At 41.6% G+C, this 22,089-nt stretch overlaps 1 protein-coding gene across 1 annotated transcript in view; it reads right to left on the reverse strand.

Annotated features, from left to right (window-relative positions):
* The window catches only part of LOC122556243 (collagen alpha-5(IV) chain-like), a 277,942-nt gene that overhangs the window by 82,233 nt on the left and 173,620 nt on the right, over positions 1–22,089 (reverse strand). Inside the window, exons 27-33 of the mRNA XM_043702860.1 lie at positions 19,546–19,638; positions 12,275–12,379; positions 9,824–9,921; positions 8,281–8,431; positions 7,636–7,749; positions 3,939–4,103; positions 1,955–2,044 (exon numbers count right to left, since the gene is read on the reverse strand). Of these exons, the coding sequence (XP_043558795.1) occupies positions 1,955–2,044; positions 3,939–4,103; positions 7,636–7,749; positions 8,281–8,431; positions 9,824–9,921; positions 12,275–12,379; positions 19,546–19,638 (816 nt within the window). The remainder of the gene's footprint in view (positions 1–1,954; positions 2,045–3,938; positions 4,104–7,635; positions 7,750–8,280; positions 8,432–9,823; positions 9,922–12,274; positions 12,380–19,545; positions 19,639–22,089) is intronic.

Raw genomic sequence — 22,089 nt, forward strand, 5'->3', positions numbered from 1 at the left:
TAACCTCCCAACTCCTGTACTCAATACTCTGACCAATAAAAGAAAGCATACCAAACGCCTTCTTCACTATCTTATCTACCTGCGACTCCACTTTCAAGGAGCTATAAACCTGCACTCCAAGATCTCTTTGTTCAGCAGCACTCCCTGGGACCTTATCATTAAGCGTATAAGTCCTGCTAAGATTTGCTTTCTCAAAATGCAGCACCTCGCATTTATCTGAATTAAACTCCATCTGCTACTTCTCAGCCCATTGGCCCATCTGTTGTAATCTGAGGTAACGCCAATTTTGGTGTCATCTGCAAACTTACTAACTCTACCTCTTATGCTCGCATTCAAATCATTTAAGTACATTACAAAAAGTAGAGGACCCAGCACCGATCCTTGTGTCACTCCACTAGTCACAGGCCTCCACCTCCCTCCACCACCACCCTCTGTCTTCTACCTTTGAGCCAGTTCTGTATCCAAATGGCTAGTTCTCCCTGTATTTCATGAGATCTAACCTTGCTCACCAATCTCCCATCGGGAACCTTGTCTAATGCCTTACTGATGTCCATATAGATCACATCTACCGCTCTGCCCTCATCAATTCTCTTTGTTATTGCCCATTTTAAATCTTTCCCCTCTCACCCTAAACCTATGCCCTCTAGTTCTGGACTCCCCGACCCCAGGGAAAAGACTTTGTCTATTTACCCTATCCATGCCCCCCATGACTTTATAAACCTCTGTAAGGTCACCCTTCAGGTTTCGACACTACAGAGAAAACGGCCCCAGCCTATTCAGCCCCTCCCCATAGCTCAAACCCTTCACCCTGGCAATATCTACAAAGTACAGTTGACCAGTGAATAAACTGCAGTGCTGAATCAACAATCAGATTTAAAATGATTTACAAAAGGAGCAAATATGATGCAAGAATAAGTTTTCTCACACAGTGAGTAGTTGGGGGTCTGGAATACACTGCCTGGAAGAATGATGGCAGTTATAGTGTCATACAGCATGGAAACAGATCCTTCAATCAAATCAGTCTGGACCAGAATCCCAAATTGAACTAGTTCTGCCTGCCTTCAAAATGCATTCAAGAAGGAATTGAATGATTACTTAGATAGAAATAATGTGCATGGTTTCAGGGAGAAAGCTGTAAATTGCCAGTAGATAATGATGCTCATTGAAAAGCTGAGGCAGAAATGATGGGCCCAAAGGTCTCCTCCTATGCCATGGCACTTCTGTGATTTATGATCAATAATTGCTACCTATCTCTATTCTGTTTGTTTACATATTCACTGACTCAGACCACAGGGAATGTGTTATGTGCAAGATGTTAGTGATTCAATTGAATCCTGGAAGATGAGGATTTTCACATGGCATCTTTGCTATCTCAGTGACACTAACACAGTCGGGATTAGTTGGGCACAGTTACTTATCTACAGAAACTAAAGCACTCTTGATGGGGAGCCAACCTCCCCCTTACACTGGCAGCTTGTTACAGAAAAGCATTACTGTTACTTTAAATCCTTCTGCAACGTACTTTGGAAAGTGAAAGAGAGCAGAGAAGCCACTTATCTCTGCCTCTGATGATCCATTATATAGGTCGCCAGTTCATATGTAGGATGTCTGGGTATTTGTGTTCAGTATAATAGATTATTCTGGTCTATGTACCAACAATCATCTAGAATTGTAATGTTTAGAGATTGATGAATTTGTCATGAGTGTAAAAATAAGACCGGCAAATTCTAAAATCTATACAAATATTTAAAAGAGCATTTGATTTGAGTATCTTGAACAAAACAGGTGCTTATTTAAGATACAATGATGAACCCATGACTCAGGCTCCATGTTCTAATTAAATTTCCCTAGCTAACAACAATCACTGCATTTACAAGTTTAGATATTTTGATCATGTGAGTTGCTACATGAATGGACATTTTTACTTTTTGTTTCTACACCTGAATTCTATTACCTTTCTCTCCTGCGGAGCCTTGAAATCCTTGTTCACCAGTTAGCCCTGGATTCCCTGGCTCTCCCATAACACCAGGTTCACCTTTTGGACCTGTTTGAAGATTGGGAACAATCATATGACATGGAAATATTTATTTGGCAACAAATTTAAGACAGTTTTCTGAGTTAAGTGTCACAGTGATTCTGAAGGATTCTTCATAAACTATTTATCACAAAATCTTCTGGAATTCTCTGCTCAAATACTGGTCCAATCCACAAACTCCACCACAAGTATGGCAAGGAGAAATGTTCTAAATCCACCCAGCAAGGACAGGTCCGTAACCTGGTGCACAACAGCCAACTGAGTTAACCAGATCCCCAAGGAGCCTGAGTTGCCATGGCAATATACACTTTTACATTCATATTTATAACTTAGACCTATGAATAGTGATAGGAGGGATTCCAATTTATTTTCATCAGTGGCTGACCAAGAATCTCTCCACTCCTACCATTGCCATTATTGTGTGTTGGAAGGAGAGACAAGTTGATATTCAATCTGTTTGGCTGTGTTATAAATGCACCTTCATGGCCACTGAGTTCTGGAGTGGGACTTAAACCAGGAGCTGCTCACTAGAGGCAGGGGTACTAAAGGAAAATATTCTATAGAGCCTTTGTCTCATTAGAGACAGATGACTGTTGGTTGGTCAACCTGAGAATCACCATGTTTCAGGTGAGGAGCAAGGTTGACAAAACCAGACTTACATGGTGACCTCAGCTGTTACGGGAATGAACCTACTCTGTTGGTTTTATTCTGCATCATAAACCAGCCATCCAGCCAACTGAGCTAACTGAACTCCATGGCAGGGAGACTATCACTGTGCTGAAAAAGACCTCTCTTCATCACTAATATTTTAGTGCAAACACCCAATGGGTAAATAAGATTCTTTCTTAGGAATAGAAAATGGCCCTCAGGCCAAATGGGATAATGTCAACAATGTGGCATTCACTACGTTTTATGCTTACAGTTTGCAGATAACACAAAGGTAGGTGGGTGCACAGGTAATGTTGAGGAAGTGGGGACGCTGCAGGTGGACTTAGACAAGCTAGGAGAGTGGGCAAAAAAGTGGTAGATGGAATACAATGTGGGAAAGTGTGAGGTTATGCACTTTTGTAGAAAGTATAGAAGTGTAGCCTATTTTCTAAATCGGGAAAGGCTCCGGAAATCTGAAGTGCAAAGGGACTTGAGAGTCCTAGTTCAGGATTCTCTTAAGGTTAACATGCAGGTTCATTTGAAAGTTAGGAAGTCAAATGCAGTGTTAGCATTCATTTCACGGGGGCTAGAATACTAGAGCAGAGATTTACTCCAGAGGCTCTAAAAGGCTCTGGTTAGACTGTATTTGGAATATTGTGAGCAGTTTTTGGCCCTGTATTTTAGCAAAGATGTGCAGGTTTTGGAGGGCATCCAGAGGAGGTTTACAAGAATGATCCCGGGGATGAAGGGCTTGTCATGTGAGGTGCAGTTGAGGACTCTGGGTCTGTACTCGATGGAGTTTAGAAGGTTGAGGAGGGGGGAATTTGATTGAAACTTACAGAACATCGAAAGGCCTGGGCATGGAGAAGGTGTTTTGACTAGTAGGAGAGACTAGGTCTCAAGGGCACAGCCTCAGAGTGAAGAGGCGACCCTTTAGAACTGAGATAAGGTGGAATTTCTTCAGCAGACCTTGGTTAATCTGTGGGACTTGTTGTTGCAGAGGCTGTGGAAACTAAGTCTTTGAGTGTGTTTAAGACAGATAGATGGGTTCTTGATTAGTAAGGGGATCAAGGGTTATGGGAAGAAGGCAGGAGAAAGGGATTCGGAAATGTATCAGCCAGGACTGAATGGTGGAACAGACTCTATTCTCCTCCTGAAATGTACTGTTAACACTCCAACTCATAAGTATCCAGATCTATATTTTACATATTTTATTATTCATCATTGTAAGACTAGAATATATACAACACTTTACCTGGTCTCCCTGGTATTCCTGGTCGACCTGGATTCCCTGGAGAACCTCTTGGTCCAGGAGGGCCTGACAAGCCTGGTGTTCCAACAGATCCAGGAGCACCAGGGATGCCTGGAATACCCACTCCCAGAATTCCTGGATCTCCAGTAGGCCCTCTAGTTGTTGTTCCTGTAAAAATGAGTAGTTTATTTAAAATGATGAGAAATCCTGTATGTTATGTCAGGGAACATGGAGGAATCTGTAGGCATTTTCACACAGGGCTTTGTATAGAACTTGGAACATCATAACTTTCTAGCATGAAACCATAATGGGTTAGGGTTAGAGTCTGATGGCTGATATTTTAGTTTCTGTTGCAGCACAACATTTTGGTTGTGCAGTGGAAACTGAAACTGCTGCCACGGTGACTGTGAATGGCCATATTCAAAGGGACTACATTAGATTATGACAGCTGATGAAACATCACACCAAACAAGTAGCAATAATGCCGTGGTGCGTGAACCTGTTGTTCTCTCTCAAGATAACACCATTCTTTATCTCATTACATTGACACCACCGGCACTTGCTGTTGTCTGTCAGCCTGCCAGCTCTCACCGATGTGATGGACTCCAAAGTGAGACCTTCTAGGCTCAAAGGTATTCATTGTCATCCCCTATGAAAATCTGTAGTCTCCCATATTGAAAATCAGCAGCCTTCCACCAGCAATGCTACAATACTGGGGGATGCATCTTGTAGAAAATTATATAAGTTTAATTATTATTAGATTCTTTAAGGAATTCAAAGTGATTAAACTGTCTTCTCAAGCTCATTTATGTCAGCTGCAACTGCCTCCTCTACCTTCTGTAGTGGGGAAGATGCTTGAATCTATTATCAAGGAAGAAATAGCAAGGCATCTCAAAATAAACTGTCACGTTGGGCAAAAGCAGCATGGGTTCATGAAGGGCAGGTCATGCTTGACAAATCTTTTGGAATTTTATGAAGACATTATGAGCAAGGTGGACAATGGGGACGCAGTGGATGTGGTGTACCTAGATTTCCAAACGACCTTTGATAATGTGCTGCACAGAAGGCTGCTGCTGCATAAGATAAGGATGCATGGTGTTGGGATAGAGTATTAGCGTGAATAGAGGATTAGTTGACTGACAGGAAGTAAAGAGTGAGTGCTATTCTGGCTGGCAATCAGTGACTAGTGGTGTGCCTCAGAGATTGGTGTTGGGACCACAATTATTTCCAACTTATGATTTGGAGTTGGGGACCACATGTGGTTTTCAAAGTTTGCAGATGACACGAAGACGACTGGCAGAGCAAAGTGTGCAGAGGTCTGTGAAACTTTGCAGAGGAACATAGATACATTGAGTGAGTGGGCAAAGGTCTGGCAGATGGAATGCAGTGTTAATAAATGTGAAGTCATACATTTTGATCGGAGTAATAGTAAAAAGGATTATTACTTGATTGATAAGAAGTTGCAGCATGATGCTATGCTGTGCATGAATTACAGAAGGTTGGTCTGCAGGTGGAACAAATAGAGGGGATGTTTCCACTGGCAGGTGAAACTAGGACAAGAGGGCATGGTCTGAAGATTAGGGAGAGCAGATTTAGGACTGAATTGAGAAGGAAATTTTTCACCCAGAGGATTGTGAATCTGTGGAATTCCCTGCCCAGTGAAATAGTTGATGCTACTTCAGTAAACATTTTTAAAATGAAGGTTTATTGTTTGAACAACAAAGGCATTAAGGAATACGGTGAGTCCATGAAAAGATCAGCCATGATCTTATTGAATGGTGGAGGGGCTCGAAGAGCCGGACGGCCTACTCCTGCTCCTAGTTCTTATGTTCTATGTTCAAAGCATTCATCAGATGCCATTTGCCAATCAATCAGCACTCTCCTTATGTACAGGATATAGGTTATTTTCTTTTTATGTTGGTATTCTTAAAAACATGTCCTGACAGGTGTAAGACAAGAAGCTTTGGTGAAATGCATTTTTTTACAGCAATACTCAAGATCCTGTATTATCAAACAACCACCATGAATTCCCTAAAGAATCTGGTATTACTTAAGTCAGAATATAATAGAAAATATAAATTACAAATATTTCATATACATAATATGCAAATCTATGCAATAAATTAGTTGGTTAGATTAAGCATTGGTATAATAATAGAAATGTAGAAATTGATGATGAGCAGAGAGAAGAAGCAATTTTCGACTTTACACTCCTGATCTTTCTTTCTCAGAAATTTCTTTGTGGGAATTCCACAGATTCACAATCCTCTGGGTGAAAAATTTCCTTCTCAATTCAGTGTGTATACAAATGAACCTCTGAATCATTTTGCCTTAGTTCGAGTTAATGCTTTTCATTTCAAACTGAGAAAGATAGATCAGGGTATTTTTTAGAAGCACAAAGTTAAATATATTGGATGTTCAATGAGATGTGGGAGTTCAGATGCATAGCTTTTTAAAATGCCACAAACAGTGTAGAAAATAGTCAAGGAGGCTAATGGTATTCTGGCCTTCATATCTAAAAGGCAGGAGTATAAGGTTGCAGATGATATGCTGCAATTATACAAAGCATCGATAGACCCCACTTAGAGTACTGTGAGCACATTTGGGCACCACACCTTAGGAAGGATGTTTTGACTCTGGAGGAAGTTCAACACAGACTTAGGAAGATGATAACCCCTAAAGTCCAGGTGTGAGGAGAGATTAGACAAATTAGGCCTTTATTTTCTAGAATTTTGAAGGATAAGGGGTGATCTAATCAGGATTTTAACACTGGGTGGATAAACTATTCACACTGGTTGAAGATTCTCGAACAAGGGGGCATAGTCTTCGGGCCAAGCCATTCAGGAGAGATGTTAGAAAGCACTTCTACACTCAAAGTGTAGTGGAGGTTTGGAACTTTCTTCCTGAAGTGGTGGTCAATATGAATTCAGTTGTTAAATTTATATCTAAGATAAACATATTTATATTAAGCGAAATATCAAGGGATATGGGCCCAAGGCAGCATATGGTTTTCAGCAATAGATTAGCCATGATCTTATTGTATGGTGGAGCTGGCTCAAGGGGATGAATGGCTTTCTCCTGTTTTTAATTCCTTACAGTTTTGAAGAAGTGTATACAATGAGTCCCATAATTTACTGATAACATCCTCAGCTATGTGGTTGAATAAGAGAAGTGAGGAGATTGAAAATATCAAATGAAATAAATTAAGTGGATGAGTTAAGGAAGAGAAGAATGGATTTAATATCAAGTAAGGTTAGCATGATCAAATATCTAGTTACAATAGTACTAAATTATTTACAAATACATATCTTTATTATTCTCTATTGTTCAGATGGCACGGTGGTTAGCACTGCTGCCTCATAGCACCAGGGACATAGGTTCGATTCCAGCCTTGAGCGACTGTGTGGAGTTTGCGTATTCTCCCTGTGTCTGTATGGGTTTCTGCCAGGTGGGCTCTGGTTTTCTCCCACAGTCACAAAGATGTGCATCTCAGATGGATTGGCCATGCTAAATACAGGGTTACAGGGATAGGTGGGGAGTAAATCTAGGTGGGATGCACTTCCGAGAATTAGTGTGGATGCAATGGGGCCAAGTGGCCTCTTTCTCCACTGTAGTTATTCTATTAGTAATTAATATTTTAAATGATAATAAAAGTGCATTATTTTCTCTCAAAAATAATTAAATAATATGAGCTCAGTACCTTGTGGACCAGGTGGACCAGGCGGGCCTTCAGAACCTGCAGGTCCAGGTATTCCTTTACCTGGTTGTCCACGTGGGCCTGTTGGCCCCTGAATACCAGGACATCCGAGATCACCTGCAAAGTGGGAGTTAGAGCTATATGAACTATACACACACACGTTTCCAATCCTGACAGAAATTGGGTAATGGATCGTAAAGCCTTTGCCTCCATGCAGGTTTGACAGTTATTAACTAACTTTTCCTCTGTTTGTTGAAATGCCCACCCCATTCATCCAGCTTCCCAAATATAGTAGAGTAGATCTAGCTATCAACAAATCTAAAGAGGATCGAACACCTGCACACCCAGCCTGACTCTGTGATCATGCCCTCAGCTGATAGGGTGTCATTTGCTAGAGTTTATGACAAGGACCATAAAAATCAGCACATTCTATGCACATATATGGAAAATTTTATTGCAAAAATTCAAAAGTGTATGGTTCTCTGCTTACAACCATTTCATTTGCTTGTTCAGATAATAGTGACACCCAATGGATACAAAAATGACTTGCTCTGATCATCAAATGATCAGAGCATCTTCAACTTTTTCTCATCTTATTTATAGCAACATTTGACAGCTACTTTAATATTCAGAAACAGAATTCAATACCTTGTGGACCTTGAAGACCATTGCGACCAGGACGCCCTTCTTCTCCAGGCAATCCAGGAGGACCTGAATTACCCTTCTCCCCTGGTGGTCCAATGTTTCCTGCAGGACCTGGTGGACCACGATTTCCTGGCTGTCCAAAACGTCCGTCACCCTGAAAAATTATATAATATTTTTCCTGTAGCTTAGAGATTTTAGCTTGATCTTTCTGGAATCATCAGAATCAAAAGATGAGATTCAATGCCTTGGAAGTTCCATTGAAGAAGCAGAAGTTGAAGGATGGAATGTATTGTCTGAGGAACTGGTGTAAGCAAGTTACATAATTGATGTATTCAAAAGAGTGTGAAAATGTTATTTGAAAATAAAGATAGAGCAGGGTTACAGGGAAGAGATTAGAAATTGCAGCTTCAGTGAAATATAAATTTGAAGAACCAATCCAGACATGATGGGCTGAATAGCCTCCTGCAGTATAATAATTCTGTGGTTTTATTTAATGTTGTTATTTTTAGAAACATGATTCAGGATTTTAATAGGTTGAATTAAATAATAACAATTTGTCTTACCTCCCTCCTCTTCAAAAAACAAAGTAGATCAAGTTCAGTCTAAAGCCATTTACTCAAGACTTTACTTCTGGGAAATCATAGCTTCAAATGTCTTTACGTCTCAGTTAGTACAATATGCCTGCAATTTAGTGTTCAATTAACCCAGTCCCAATAGGATCACTTAGATGCCTGTATAATTTAAGACAATATCTGCTTGAAAATTCCTTCATTGTCACTGGGTCAAAATCCTGGCATTCCCTCCTCATAGCCATTGTGTGCCTACCTACAGCATGTGGACAGCAGCGGTTCAAGACAGCAGCCCCTCACCTTCTCAAGGTGGTAAAAACAATGACTGCAGATGCTGGAAACCAGATTCTGGATACAGATTCAAAAACACCAGCAACGGTTCTCCATCAAGATCCTCCGCTCCACGCTTGCAGCAATGCGCCGCCACCTAACCTCTCTACAGTCTGCCCTGCCTCAGCTTCTTCCAGCACCACTGATCCTCACCTTCTCAAGGCCAGCCAGCAATGCCCACATCGCACAACTTAAAATAAAATTGATGCTTACTTGAATGACAGAAGTTCAAATGCTGTAGGTCATTTCAAATGCTAGAATGTTGATAATCTGATACCAAACTTCAGAATGATTAGACTGCAGTGTAATTTTAGTAGTGTACGAAACTGGCGACAAAGCACTGAAATACAAAAATATTAAAATATTCTACAACAGTACCTTGCTAAAGCAATATTCTATTCTCTCAAGTCAACTTAACGGAGTTGGATATAGATGCTAGATTTTGCATTCTTGACAGCTGTTTTACTCCTCTTACTTATCCATTCAAATATTTCCACACACAAGAGTGTACACTCCGGAAAATATATATCAGAAAGATATTGTGACTATTGGAAATTTTTACAAGGCTACCTTAAAGGTCTGGAAGTAAAACTATAGGCTTATGCTTCGTATGATGGAGGATTTGAGACTCTTGCTGGTAAACTAACCTTAGGACCAGTGACTCCTGGCAGCCCTGGTGTTCCAGGTGCTCCCGACCTTCCTGGAATCCCTGGAGGACCCAATACTCCAGGATGCCCTGGGTTTCCTACAAACAGTAAAGTATAGGAAAATAGTTAATTTAGGGTTACACTCAGGAGAGACAACAGAAGGGAAATCATTCATAATTGTTTCTGATAATGAAAACTGTTGGTTTTACATAATGTTCTATCGTAACAAATTTTTGATTAAAACAATAATGGAAAATGGTTTTAGGTGTTCCTTTCTTCTTAGGAGTAGTTCACTATTGCAAAACTCCTAATGCACACAACATTTTTCTTCCTTTCATCTAGTTGAAGATTCCAGATACACAGACGTTCCGAGCTGGGAGGATGGGCTGCAGAGTTGCGGCCAAACTTCTGTCAATGTCACTTATAAGGCTCTCACAGCTTAAAAATGCTTTTTTAAATGAAAGAGCATAAAGCCATTTGTTAGAATTTCTGTTTGTTAATGCAGTGTCAGTGAGTGAAATTATTGGTATAAATATACATTGTAATAATCCTTGGTACCACTGTAGCATCCATAAATAATGCAGACAGCACAATAACAGCTGTTGGAATTCAATCTGAGACTTGATGCCAGATTGAGGGAACATATGAATTTAACAATTTACCGAGCCAATACAATTACAACTGTTATCAAAATACAAAGCATTATGAGGGAGCACTACAGCAAGAAGCTGAAACTTGGAGGAGGGGAAAGTGGCTTACTTTGACTTTTGGGCAACCAACTGTGCAACAAGTGCCTATGAGCATTGGGCGATCCACAGCCACAATTTGATACACTTCATTGAACAAAGTCCAATGTCACTATTGCACCCTGAATCATTTATTTAAATGTGTGTCACCTGAACAGCAAAAAATATAACAGAGATAGCTAGAACAATATACTGGGATTAATATACTGATCCCAGAGCTTCCAAGGTCTTTATTCTACGTCACTGTTATTTTGTTGTGGAGAAAACTGGCACCAAATTAGGCCCCATGGCATTGCTGGGGCCTAATTTGCAGTTCAAGGCAGAAACTCATCACCACCTTCTCAAGAGTATCTCAGGATGGACAATAAATAGTCATAGTCTGCAAAACCCATGTTACCTGACAAACAAAAAAAAACAAGTTTCCTGCAAAATCTGCATGTGATCTTTCCTTCAGAGAAGTTGCCACACATCATCATTTCTCATTGGCTGGCTGTAACTCTCTCCTGCACAGTCATATGCTGATCCTACCTCTATCCTAGTGTCAGAATTCTGCTCATTTTTCTACCCCATGTGTTGTAGCTATACTAGTTGGCAAAGTGACAAGTGTTGGGTATCTTAGAAAAGGAATGTGGAAGGTAAGGGCTGGGGTGAGGGAAGAGGGTTGGATTGGAAATTAAGAGTTTATATCAGAAACTTGCACCTTGTGTCAAAAGGAAGGATGAGACTGAAGTAGGATTTGTGAAGGTGCCTAAAATTTGCCCACAGCATCAAGCCAGATGTTCTCAATATTACCTGATTCCATAACCTCATTCACTATTGGCTTGATAATGTTTAGTCATGCTGGCTCATTGTTTGCAAATCTAAGCCAGTTCAACCAGACAGTCTCCATGCCATTCCCTCCTTTTATGTAAATCCTTGTCCAACAAAGTGAGGAAAGTGTCAGTGAGTGCAAAGTGTTCAGATGATATGCCTGTCATAGCTGAACAGCTGATATTATATGAAGCAGGTGGGAGGCTGTTCATGAGGGTGTGTTGGAGTATCTGAATGCTGATGGTGTGTGATGGGCTGGGATGTATTGAGCAGCATGATGGGTTGGATGTGTGCTGAGTCGGGCATACCATTGGAAGATGCATTCACTGACTTTTACTACCTGTATAAGGTCCCTGAACATTTTCACACGCTGCTGTCAGGTCTTAAGGGCCAATCTCCTAGAATTGACCATCACAAGCATATGCTTGTAATCCCTTTTGCAGGAATGTCTGGGTGGCTTTCTGAACTCCTACAGAAAAATCACTTCTCCTTTCCAACCTCTAGCACAGTATCAGATAACCTAGTAATTCAATCTTTAGCCTGTTGCTGTCTTTGTAATTTTCTTCCCTCCGTAATAAAGATTTTCACAGACAGTTCAATGGGTGCTGAATGAACCTGAATGCATCTCTCTATTAAAAGGTTTCAATAAAAAAAATGGATCTTGTTTCCTGTATTGCTAGTTGCTTGAATTAGAAATCAGATGAGGTTAATAACATTCCAAAAATTAAAGCTGAATATTGCAACAGACATTGGATTATTGCATTACTCAAATTCCTAACAATTCCTTTTTCAAAACTTTCTTTTTTAACCTCTCATACTAGTTTATCCTTAAGTTTGCATCACACAAAAGTGAATTGAGAAAAATACAAGAAACCACATGAAGAGCATTTTGTACCTTTAGGACCTGGAGGACCAGTTGATCCTTTCATTGAATTTCCTGTTTCTCCCTTTTCTCCTGGAGGACCTGGGGAACCATCTCTACCTGGAGGTCCAGAGCTACCTGAAAGCACAATATTAAAAACTTTATCATCTGAATCCATCTCAGTACTGAGAACTTCCATGCTTCTCAATGTTGAAAGCCTCCAATGCAAACATATTTATAAACACTACAACACTACTCAGAAGTGAAACCTCTCAATAGTAACCTTGGAAGTGCAGATATTTAAAGTGATTAAGGATGGACTGTCTCTCCAGCATTTTTAACTATTTTCCTGGGAGCTTCTTTGGGTGTTCCTGGTAAGGCCAACCTTTATTAGTCATCCCATTAAGTCCGTACTGGCCTATCTACACCAATTCCACCTTAAAGCACTTGGCCCACAGACTTAAATGTTATGACATTTCAAGTTCTCTAGGTGCAAATTTTTCAAAACCCTTTCAAACTTCTTGCCTTTCACCTTAAAATTGTGTCCTTTCATTACTGACCTTTCAACTAAGGGGAACAACTGGTTCCTATCCATCCTGTCCATGCCCCTCTTAACCTTCTTTACCTACACACCTCTATCGGGTCCCCCCTCAACCTTCCTTGCCTGAAGAAAATTACCTGAGCTTATCTTTCTTCACAACTGAGATGCTCCGTCCCAGACTACATCCTAGTGAATGGATGCTTTGGATGTAGGTTTGCTTGCTGAGCTGGAAGGTTCATTTCCAGAAATTTCGTTACAATACTAGGGAACATTTTCAGTGGGCCTAAGGTGAAGCAATGCTGAAAATTCCTGCTTTCTATTTATATATTTGGGTTTCTTTGGGTTGGTGATGTCATGTCCTGTGGTGATATTATTTCCTGTGGTGAAGTCACTTCCTGTTCCTTTTCTCAGGGGGTGATAGATAGGGTCTAATTCAATGTGTTTGTTGATAGAGTTCTGGTTGGAATGCCATGCTTCTAGGAATTCTCGTGCCTGTCTCTGTTTGGCTTGTCCTAGGATGGATGTGTTATCCCAGTCAAAGTGGTGTCCTTCCTCATCCGTATGTGAGAGAGGGCCATGTCTTTTTGTGGCTAGTTGGTGTTCATGTGGCTAGTTTTCGGCCTGTTTGTCTAATGTAGTGTTTGTTACGGTCCTTGCATGGTATTTTGTAAATGACAAATCCTAGTGAATCTCCTTTGCACCCCCTCCAGTGCAATCACATCCTTCCCATAATATAGTGACCAGAACTGCACACAGTATTCCAGTTATGGCCTAACCAAGACTTTGCACAGTTCCAACAAAACCTTCCTGCTCTTGTAATCTATGCCACAACTGATAAAGGAAGTATCCCACATGCCTTCTTGACTATCTTATGAAACATAGAACATTACAGTGCAATACATGCCTTCAGCCCTCGACGTTGTGCCAATCTATGAAACCAATCTGAAGATCATCTAACCTACACTATTCCATTCTCGTTCATATGCCTATCCAATGACCATTTAAATGCCCTGAAAGTTGGTGAGTCTACAACTGTTGCAGACAGTGCATTCCACGCCCCTACTACTCTCGAAGCAAAGAAACTACCTCTGACATCTATCCTATATCACCCCTCAATTTAAAGCTATGTCCCCTTGTGCTAGCCATCACCATCTGAGGAAAAAGGCTCTCATTGTCCACCCTATCTAACCTTCTGATTATCTTATATGTCTTAATTAAGTCACCACTCAACCATCTTCTCTCTAACAAAAACTGCCTTAAGTCCCTGAACCTTTCCTCGTAAGACCTTCCTTCCATACCAGGCAACTTCCTAGTAAATCTCCTCTGAACCCTCTCCAAAGCTTCCACACCGCCTCCTGTAATGCGGTGACCAGAACCGTACACAATACTTAAAGTGCGGCTGCACCAGAGTTTTCTCCAGCTGCAGCATGACCTCATGGCTCCAAAACTGGATCCCTTACTAATAAAAGCTAACACACCATATGCCTTCTTAACACCCTACAACCTGGTGGCAACTTTGAGGGATCTACGTACCTGGACACCGAGATCCCTCTGCTCATCTACACTGCCAAGAATCTTACCATTCGGCCAGTACTCTGCATTCCTGCTGTTCCTTCCAAAATGAATCACCTCACACTTTTCTGCATTAAACTCCATTTGCCACCTCTCAGCCCAGCTCTGCAGCTTAACTATGTCCCTCTGTAATCTGCAACCTCCTCCATCACTATCCACAACTCTACCAACCTTAGTGTTGTCTGCAAATTTACTAACCCATCCTTTTACGCCCTCATCCAGGTTGTTTATAAAAATGACAAACAGCAGTGGACTCAAAACAGATCCTTCCTGTACACCACTAGTAACTGAGCTCCAGGATGAATATTTCCCATCAACCACCACCTTCTTTCAGCTAGCTAATTTCTGATCCAAACCGCTAAGTCACCCTCAATCCCATGCTTCCATATTTTGTGCAGTAGCCTACCATGGGGAACTTATTAAATGCCTTCCTGAATCCACATACGCCACATCAACCGCTTTACCCTCATCCACCTGTTTGGTCACCTTCTCAAAGTGGGTTTGTGAGGCACAACATACCTTTTACACAACCATGCTGACTATCCCTAATCTAATTCCTTTCTAGATGATCATAAGTCCTACCTCTTGTAATCTTTATCAACAACCAAAGGAAGGCTCACTGGTCTATAATTACCAGGGTTGTCTCTACTCCCCTTCTTGAACAAGACAACATTTGCTATCCTCCAGTCTTCTGGTACTAATCCTGTAGACAATGAAAATTAACGTTGAGATAGCTTGATTGTTGAGCTGGAAAATCAAGTTGAAGGGGAGAAATTTGAAAACCTGACCATAAATTGGAGAATTTGTGCTGTAGGGAAAAGCTGAATTGAAGGGGCAATTTTCCCTGGAGCATCGGAGACCTGATAGAGGTTTATAAAATCATGAGATAGGATAAACAGACTGTCTTTTTCCCTGGGGTTGGAGACTGCAAAACTAGAGGGCATAGGTTTAGGGTGAGAGGAGAAAGATATAAAAGGGCCATAAGGGGGCAATGTTTTCATGCAGAGTGTGTGCATGTATAGAATAAGCTGCCAGAGGAAGTGGTGGACACTGATATAATTACAGCATTTAAAAGGTATCTGGATGGATATATGCAGAGGAAGGGTTTAGCGGGATATGGGCCAAGTGCTGGCATTAAGACGGGTTGTCTGGTTGGCATGGACAAGTTGAACCAAGGGGTCTGTTTCCTTGCTGTACATCTCTTTGACTCTATGACTCTAAAGATCCAAGCTAAAGGCTCTGCAATCTCCTCTCTGGTTTCCCAGAGAATCCGAGGATAAATCCCATCTGACCCAGGCGATTTATCTATTTTCACACTTTCCAGAATTGCTAACACCTCCTCCTTGTGAACCTCAATCCCATCCAGTCTAGTGGCCTGTTTCTCAGTATTCTCCTCTACAACATTGTCTTTTTCCAGTGTGAATACTGATGACAAATAATCATTTTGCGCTTCCCCTATCTCCTCTGATTCCACGCAAAACTTCCCACTACTGTCCTTGATTGGCCCTAATCTTACTCTAGTCATTCTTTTATCCCTTATATACCTACAGCAAGCTTTAGCGTTCTCCCTGACCTATCCGTCAACAATTTCTCATGTCACTTAACCTCTCCTGCTGACTTCAACGGATCTGTGGACTAGCATCCCAAAATCCTTCTGTTCCTCTGAGCTTCCTACCAATCATTGAGTACTCCCTTGTCTTGTTCCTTCACTCAAAGTGCATCACCTCACACTTCACAGGGTTAAATTCCATCTGCCACTGATCTGCCCATCTGACCAATTCATTTGTATCGTCCTATAACCTAACACCTCTTCCTCACTATTAACCACCTAGCCAATCTTTGTGTCATTCACAAATTTAATTATCACTCCTTCTGCAATTTTCTGTGCTATTTACATAAATCAGGAACAATAAGAAACCCAGCACTGATCTCTGTGGTACACCACTAGACACTAGCCTACATACAAACAGCCTTTTAACGTTATACATTGTCTCCTGTCGCTAAGCCAATTTTGGTTCTATCTTGCCAAGTCACACAGGATCACATGAGCTTGTACATTCTTTATCAGTCTTCCATGTAGGACCTTGTCAAAGGCCTTGATGAAATCATATAAACTGCATCAACTGCACTACCCTCATCCAAATACCTGACTGTCCACCAGAAATTCATTCAACTTTGAGACATGATATATTGCTGACAAACCCATGCTGACTATCCCTGATCAAACCTTGTGTCTCAAATTGAAGATTAATATACTCCTTCAGAATTTTCTCTTCCACTGGTGTATGGCTCATTGGTCTGTAATTCACTAGTTTATCTCAACCAGACCTCTTATAAAGTGAAATCACAGTAACTATCCTCCAGTTGTCTGGCACCTCTCCTGTGGCCAGAAAGGAATAAAAAGTTAGGTCAGAGCCCCTGTAATTTCCTCCCTTACCTTCCACGCCCTGGGATACACCTCATCTAGACCTGGGGATTTGACCATTTTTAAGCCTGACAAAACCTCCAATGCCTCCTCACTCCCTATATGTCAATCTGCTAGAGAACCTCACATTGCTTCTCATATTCTGTACCTACATTCTCCTTCTGAGAAAAGACACAAGTGAAGTACTCATTTAACATCCTACCAATGATCTTCAGTTCCACACATAGTTTCCCCTTGGTCCCTAATTGGCCCAACTTTATTCTCTTCCCCCTAATATACTTTCATTTTGGGATTATAGATATCTTGGGATTCTCCCGAATCTTACCCAACCAGGGTTTTTCAGGCCCCTCTTTGCTCTCCTGATTGCTGTCCTGTGCTGGCTATACTCCAGGAGGGACTTCATTGATTTGATCCTCTTGCCCCTGCTAAAGCCTCCCCATTTTCTTATCCAGTTGTGAATATTCCCACAAGTGCCATGGTTGACCCATTTCGGCCTCCTGTGGAGGTTGCTTGCATCAGGGCTTTGGACAGTGTAATACCTCAGGCTCTAATAGCAGGGGTTTGAGGTTCTAGGGATCTGCTGTGCCCAGCATAGCTGGTCTGCTGTGCTCAGGTTGGAGGTTGGGGGCAGGTTGTGGGTGTGATTTTTGTCCCTGGCCAGCTCTACAGATGTCAGTCTTCAGCTGATTTGATTCATTTCATGGAACATCAGAAAGCAGCTGAAGGTACAGGACACAACAAGGGCCTATTCCACCAATGGTAATAAAGGCTTGTCCTCCAGAATAAGATATTCTCTGAGCCAAGCTGTTCCACTAGTTAAGACAAACTCACATCTACCTGACAAATTTGAAAATTGCTATCGAGTAGCACATAGACAGTAATAACCAGCTCACCAATGCTTAACTTTGGGTTCCACCAAGGCCACTCATAACAGACTTGGTCTAAGCATAGGGTAAGGTTAAACTGTAGACATGAGGTAAGAGTGACTGAACTTCACATCAAGGCTGCATTTGACCAAGTGTGCATCCAGGAGCACTAGCAAAACCAGAGTTAATGGGCATCTGGAGGAATTCTCTCCACTGGTTGAGGTTGCATCTAACCTAAAGGATGATGGATGTGATTGTTGGTGGTCAGTCATCATAACCTGGTGACATCTCTGTAGGAGTGCCTCAGAGTAATTATATTTAATCAACCTTTTGGAGGTGAAGGAGGTGGGACTTCACCCTGGCCTTCTGGTTCAGAAGTAGGGACACTGCCACTTTGCCATCAGAACCTTCAGGGGTAGTGTCCTAGCCACAGTCATCTACAGCTACTTCATCAATGACCTTCCAATCATTCCCAAGTGGGGATGCTCCCTGATGATTCAACAATGCTCAGCACCATTTGTGACTCCTCAGGTACTGAAATCTGTGTCCATATGCAGCAAGACCTGGACAATATTCAGGCTTAGTCTCAAAAGTTGAAAGCAACACTCTTGGTGCATTAGTGCCACGCAATGACTACCTCCAACAAAGAGGGAATTTAACTGAATGGGGGCAGCTCCAATAACACGTAAGAAGCTTGGCACTATCCAGAATGAAGCAGCCCCACTTGACCTGCTACCCATCCACCATGGTAAACATTCCTCCATCTACCACTGATGCACAGTGACAGCAGTATTTCCCACCTTCAAGATGCAATGCACCAACACTCCTTTGACAGGATCTTTCAAACCCACAGCTACTTCCATCTGGAAGGACAAGGGTAGCAGATACATGGGAACACCACCAGCTGCAAGATCCCCCAAATCACTCACCATCCTGACTTGGAAATATATCACTGATCCTTCCGTGTCACTGGGTCAAAATCCTGGAATGCACTTCCCAACAGTAGTGGAAGTGTGCCTACACCACACAGACTGCAGCAGTTCAAGAAAGTGGCTTACCGTCACCTTCTAAAGACAATTAGGTTTGGGTTATATGGGATGATCCAACCAGCAATGCCCACATCCCATAAAAGAATATTTAAAAAAAAACACTTTTTGCAATGATTTTTTAGTCTTAACCGTGCTTTTGAGCACAAAATGCCAAACAGTTGCCAAGAAATCAAGAATGGAAAGGGACAAAAAATGTGAAAGCAAATGTTCTGGTCACCATTTACTGTTCCTGTCTTCATCTACTTATGACCAGTTATGGTTTTTCAGACTAAAATGTATAGTAGAGAAAGAGGCAGCTAGGACACTGCATATTCAAAATTCCTCTATTTTCAACATTTCTTTACTGGTGCCTGCTCATGTCTTGAGCAAGATAGTACTCTGAAAGCAATTACCCTCCAGGCCCCTATTTCTACTTGGCCTGATCATGGCTCTCTCTACACTCCCACAGTCTAGACATCTCTAGCATTAGAAGAGTGTAAAATGATGAGTCCATTAGAGGATGTGTATCCTTTGATTTACATACACCACATCCACAAAAGTACAGGCACACTTAGCACAGTTGGGATCATAATCCAAAATAACTATGTCAAGAGAGGAATGCATTGGAGGAATCTCTACATTTTTTCTGTGCTGTCTGGCTTTGGGAGACAGGACCAGCAACAATCTGAAGCATCTTTGGAAAATAAATGAAATATGATGTCACTGAATTGTTTCAGAAAATGCTCAAACAGTAAATAGCAATGAACCAAGGGATTTCTTTTGTGCATCAGTTTTTCCAATATTAGTATAAGTTTCTTGATGGAATATTCACTTATTGCTAAATGTATCTGCACAAAAGGATCTGTATTTACCTGGGAAACCCACTGGTCCAGGAGCTCCTGTTTCACCACGAAGCCCAATTGGGCCTGGGATTGCGGACTCATTATTCCTGTCTCCTTTCTCACCTAGAACAAAGAGCAGCAGTGAGAGAATTATTAACTGGAACTATTAAAGAAAGTATTGTACATAAGCCAGGATACTATGTCATATCATCTTAACAACATAACATGAAAATGGCAGCAGGATCTGAATCACCCCTTTCCTGGTGTTTCTCGGAGTCGAATTGCTGTGAGAAAGAAGAGTGAAAGGAAAATAAGAGCAGCAAAAATTAGACAACACTGATAAAGGTTTAGGAAAAGTTCATGCACTGCCATCACAACCACATATGGTACACAACTAAACAACTTTAGAAATTAAAGCTGAGCTTGTATTTTTCTTAGAATTGTAGAAACTCTACAGTACAGAAAGAGGCCACTTGGCCCATTGAGTCCATAACTGACCCTCCGAAGAGCAATCCACCCAGATCCCTACTGACCCCCATAATCCCACATTTACTATGGCTAATCTACACATCCCTGGACTCTATACGGCAACTTAGCATGGCAATCCATGTAACCTGTTCACTTTTAGACTGTGGAAGAAAACCAGAGCACCCAGCATAAACCCATGCAGACATGGAGAGAATGTGCAAACTCCACACAGTCACCCAAGACTGGAATTAAAAATGGGTCCCTGGCACTGTAAGGCAGCTGTGCTAACCACTGAGTCACCGTGATGTCCTCATCTTGATGTAGTATCATTGAGTGATACCCACTTACAATCAGCAAGGCTTTCCTTGTCGTGTACTGCCATAAGCAGATTTAAAAAGAACTGAAGACCCTAGTTTTCCAATTTTCTTATTTCCTGTGTTGGATTGCAGTTATTTTACAATAAACATTTGGCAGATACTAAGCACAGGAATCCAGTCTTTATGAGCGAGCCGAGACGTTGATTGCCAAAGGATTATTAAATATTGGTCATCATCAAAAAGTGCAATTTTATCCTCAATTAATAGCCACAGATATAAAAATATATAAAAGTTAATGAGATTGTAGTCACCTTCCCAGTCCAGAAGGAATCAGGCCATTCGCAACATTTCTGTACTACCTCAGATCCCTCTGAGGGATAGGATTTATGATTATTTGGAAAAGAATAGCATGATTAAAAGCAGTCACCATGGCTTTGTGAGGGGCAGGACGTGCCTCACAAATCTTATTGAGTACTTTGAGGAGGTGACAAGACAGGTCGATGAAGGCCGAGTAGTGGATGTAGTATATATGGACTTCAGCAAGGCATTTAATAAGGTTCCCCAATGTAGGCTCATTCATAAGTCAGGGGTTATGGGATGCAGGGAGATTTGGCTATCTGGATTCAGAATTGGTTGGCTGACAGAAATCAGAGAGTGGTTGTAGATGGAAAGTATTCTGCCTGGAGGTCAGTGGTGAGGGGTGTCCCTCAGGGCTCTGTTCTTGGGCCTCTGCTTTTTGTAGTTTTTACAAATGAATTGGATGAGGAGGTTGAGGGGTGGGTTAGTAAATTTGCAGATGACACAAAGGTTGAAGGTGTCATCGATAGTATAGAGGGCAACTGCAGGCTGCAGCGTGACATAGACAGGATGCAGAGCTGGGCTGAGAAACGGCAGATGGAATTCAACCTGGATAAATGCGAAGTGATGCATTTTGAAAGTTTGACCTTGAATGCTGAATATAGGATTAAACACAGGATTCTTGGCAGTGTGGAGGGACAGTGGGATCTTGGTGTTCAAGTGCATAGATCCCTCAAAGTTGCCACCCAAGTGGATAGAGTTGTTAAGAAAGCATATAGTGTTTTGGCTTTCATTAACAAGGGGATTGAGTTTAAGAGCCGTGAGGTTTTGCAGCAGTTCCATAAAACCCTGGTGAGACCACACGGAGTATTATGTCCAGTTCTGGTTGGCCTATTATAGGAAGGATAGAGAGGCTTTGGAGAGGGTGCAAAGAAGGTTTACCAGGATGCTGCCTGGACTGGAGGTCTTGTCTTACGAAGAGAGGTTGAATAAGCTCAGACTTAACTCTCTGGAAAGAAGGAGGAAGAGAGGAGACCTGATTGAGGTATACAAGATAATGAGAGGCATGGATCGAGTCAATAACCAGAGACTTTTCCCCAGGGCAGGATTGACTGGCACGAGGGGTCATAGTTTTTAGGTGTTAGGAGTAGGTTAAAGAGAAGGCTTCAGAGGTAGGTTTTTTATGCAGAGAGTTGTGAATGCATGGAATGCTTTGCTAGCTGTGATGGTGGAAGCGGAGTCATTAGGGACATTTAAGCGACTGCTGGACATGCACATGGATAGCAGTGAGTTGAGGGGTGTGTAGGTTAGGTTATTTTATTTTAGATTTTTGAGAAGGTGACTAAGGAGGTCGATGAGGGGAAAGCGGTAGATGTGGTGTATATGGATTTTAGTAAGGCGTTTGATAAGGTTCCCCATGGTAGACTACTGCAAAAAATACGGAGGTATGGCATTGAGGGTGAGTTGGAGGTTTGGATTAGGAGTTGGCTGG

The sequence above is a fragment of the Chiloscyllium plagiosum genome, chromosome 13 (assembly GCF_004010195.1).
Source record: "Chiloscyllium plagiosum isolate BGI_BamShark_2017 chromosome 13, ASM401019v2, whole genome shotgun sequence".
NCBI lineage: Eukaryota > Metazoa > Chordata > Chondrichthyes > Orectolobiformes > Hemiscylliidae > Chiloscyllium > Chiloscyllium plagiosum.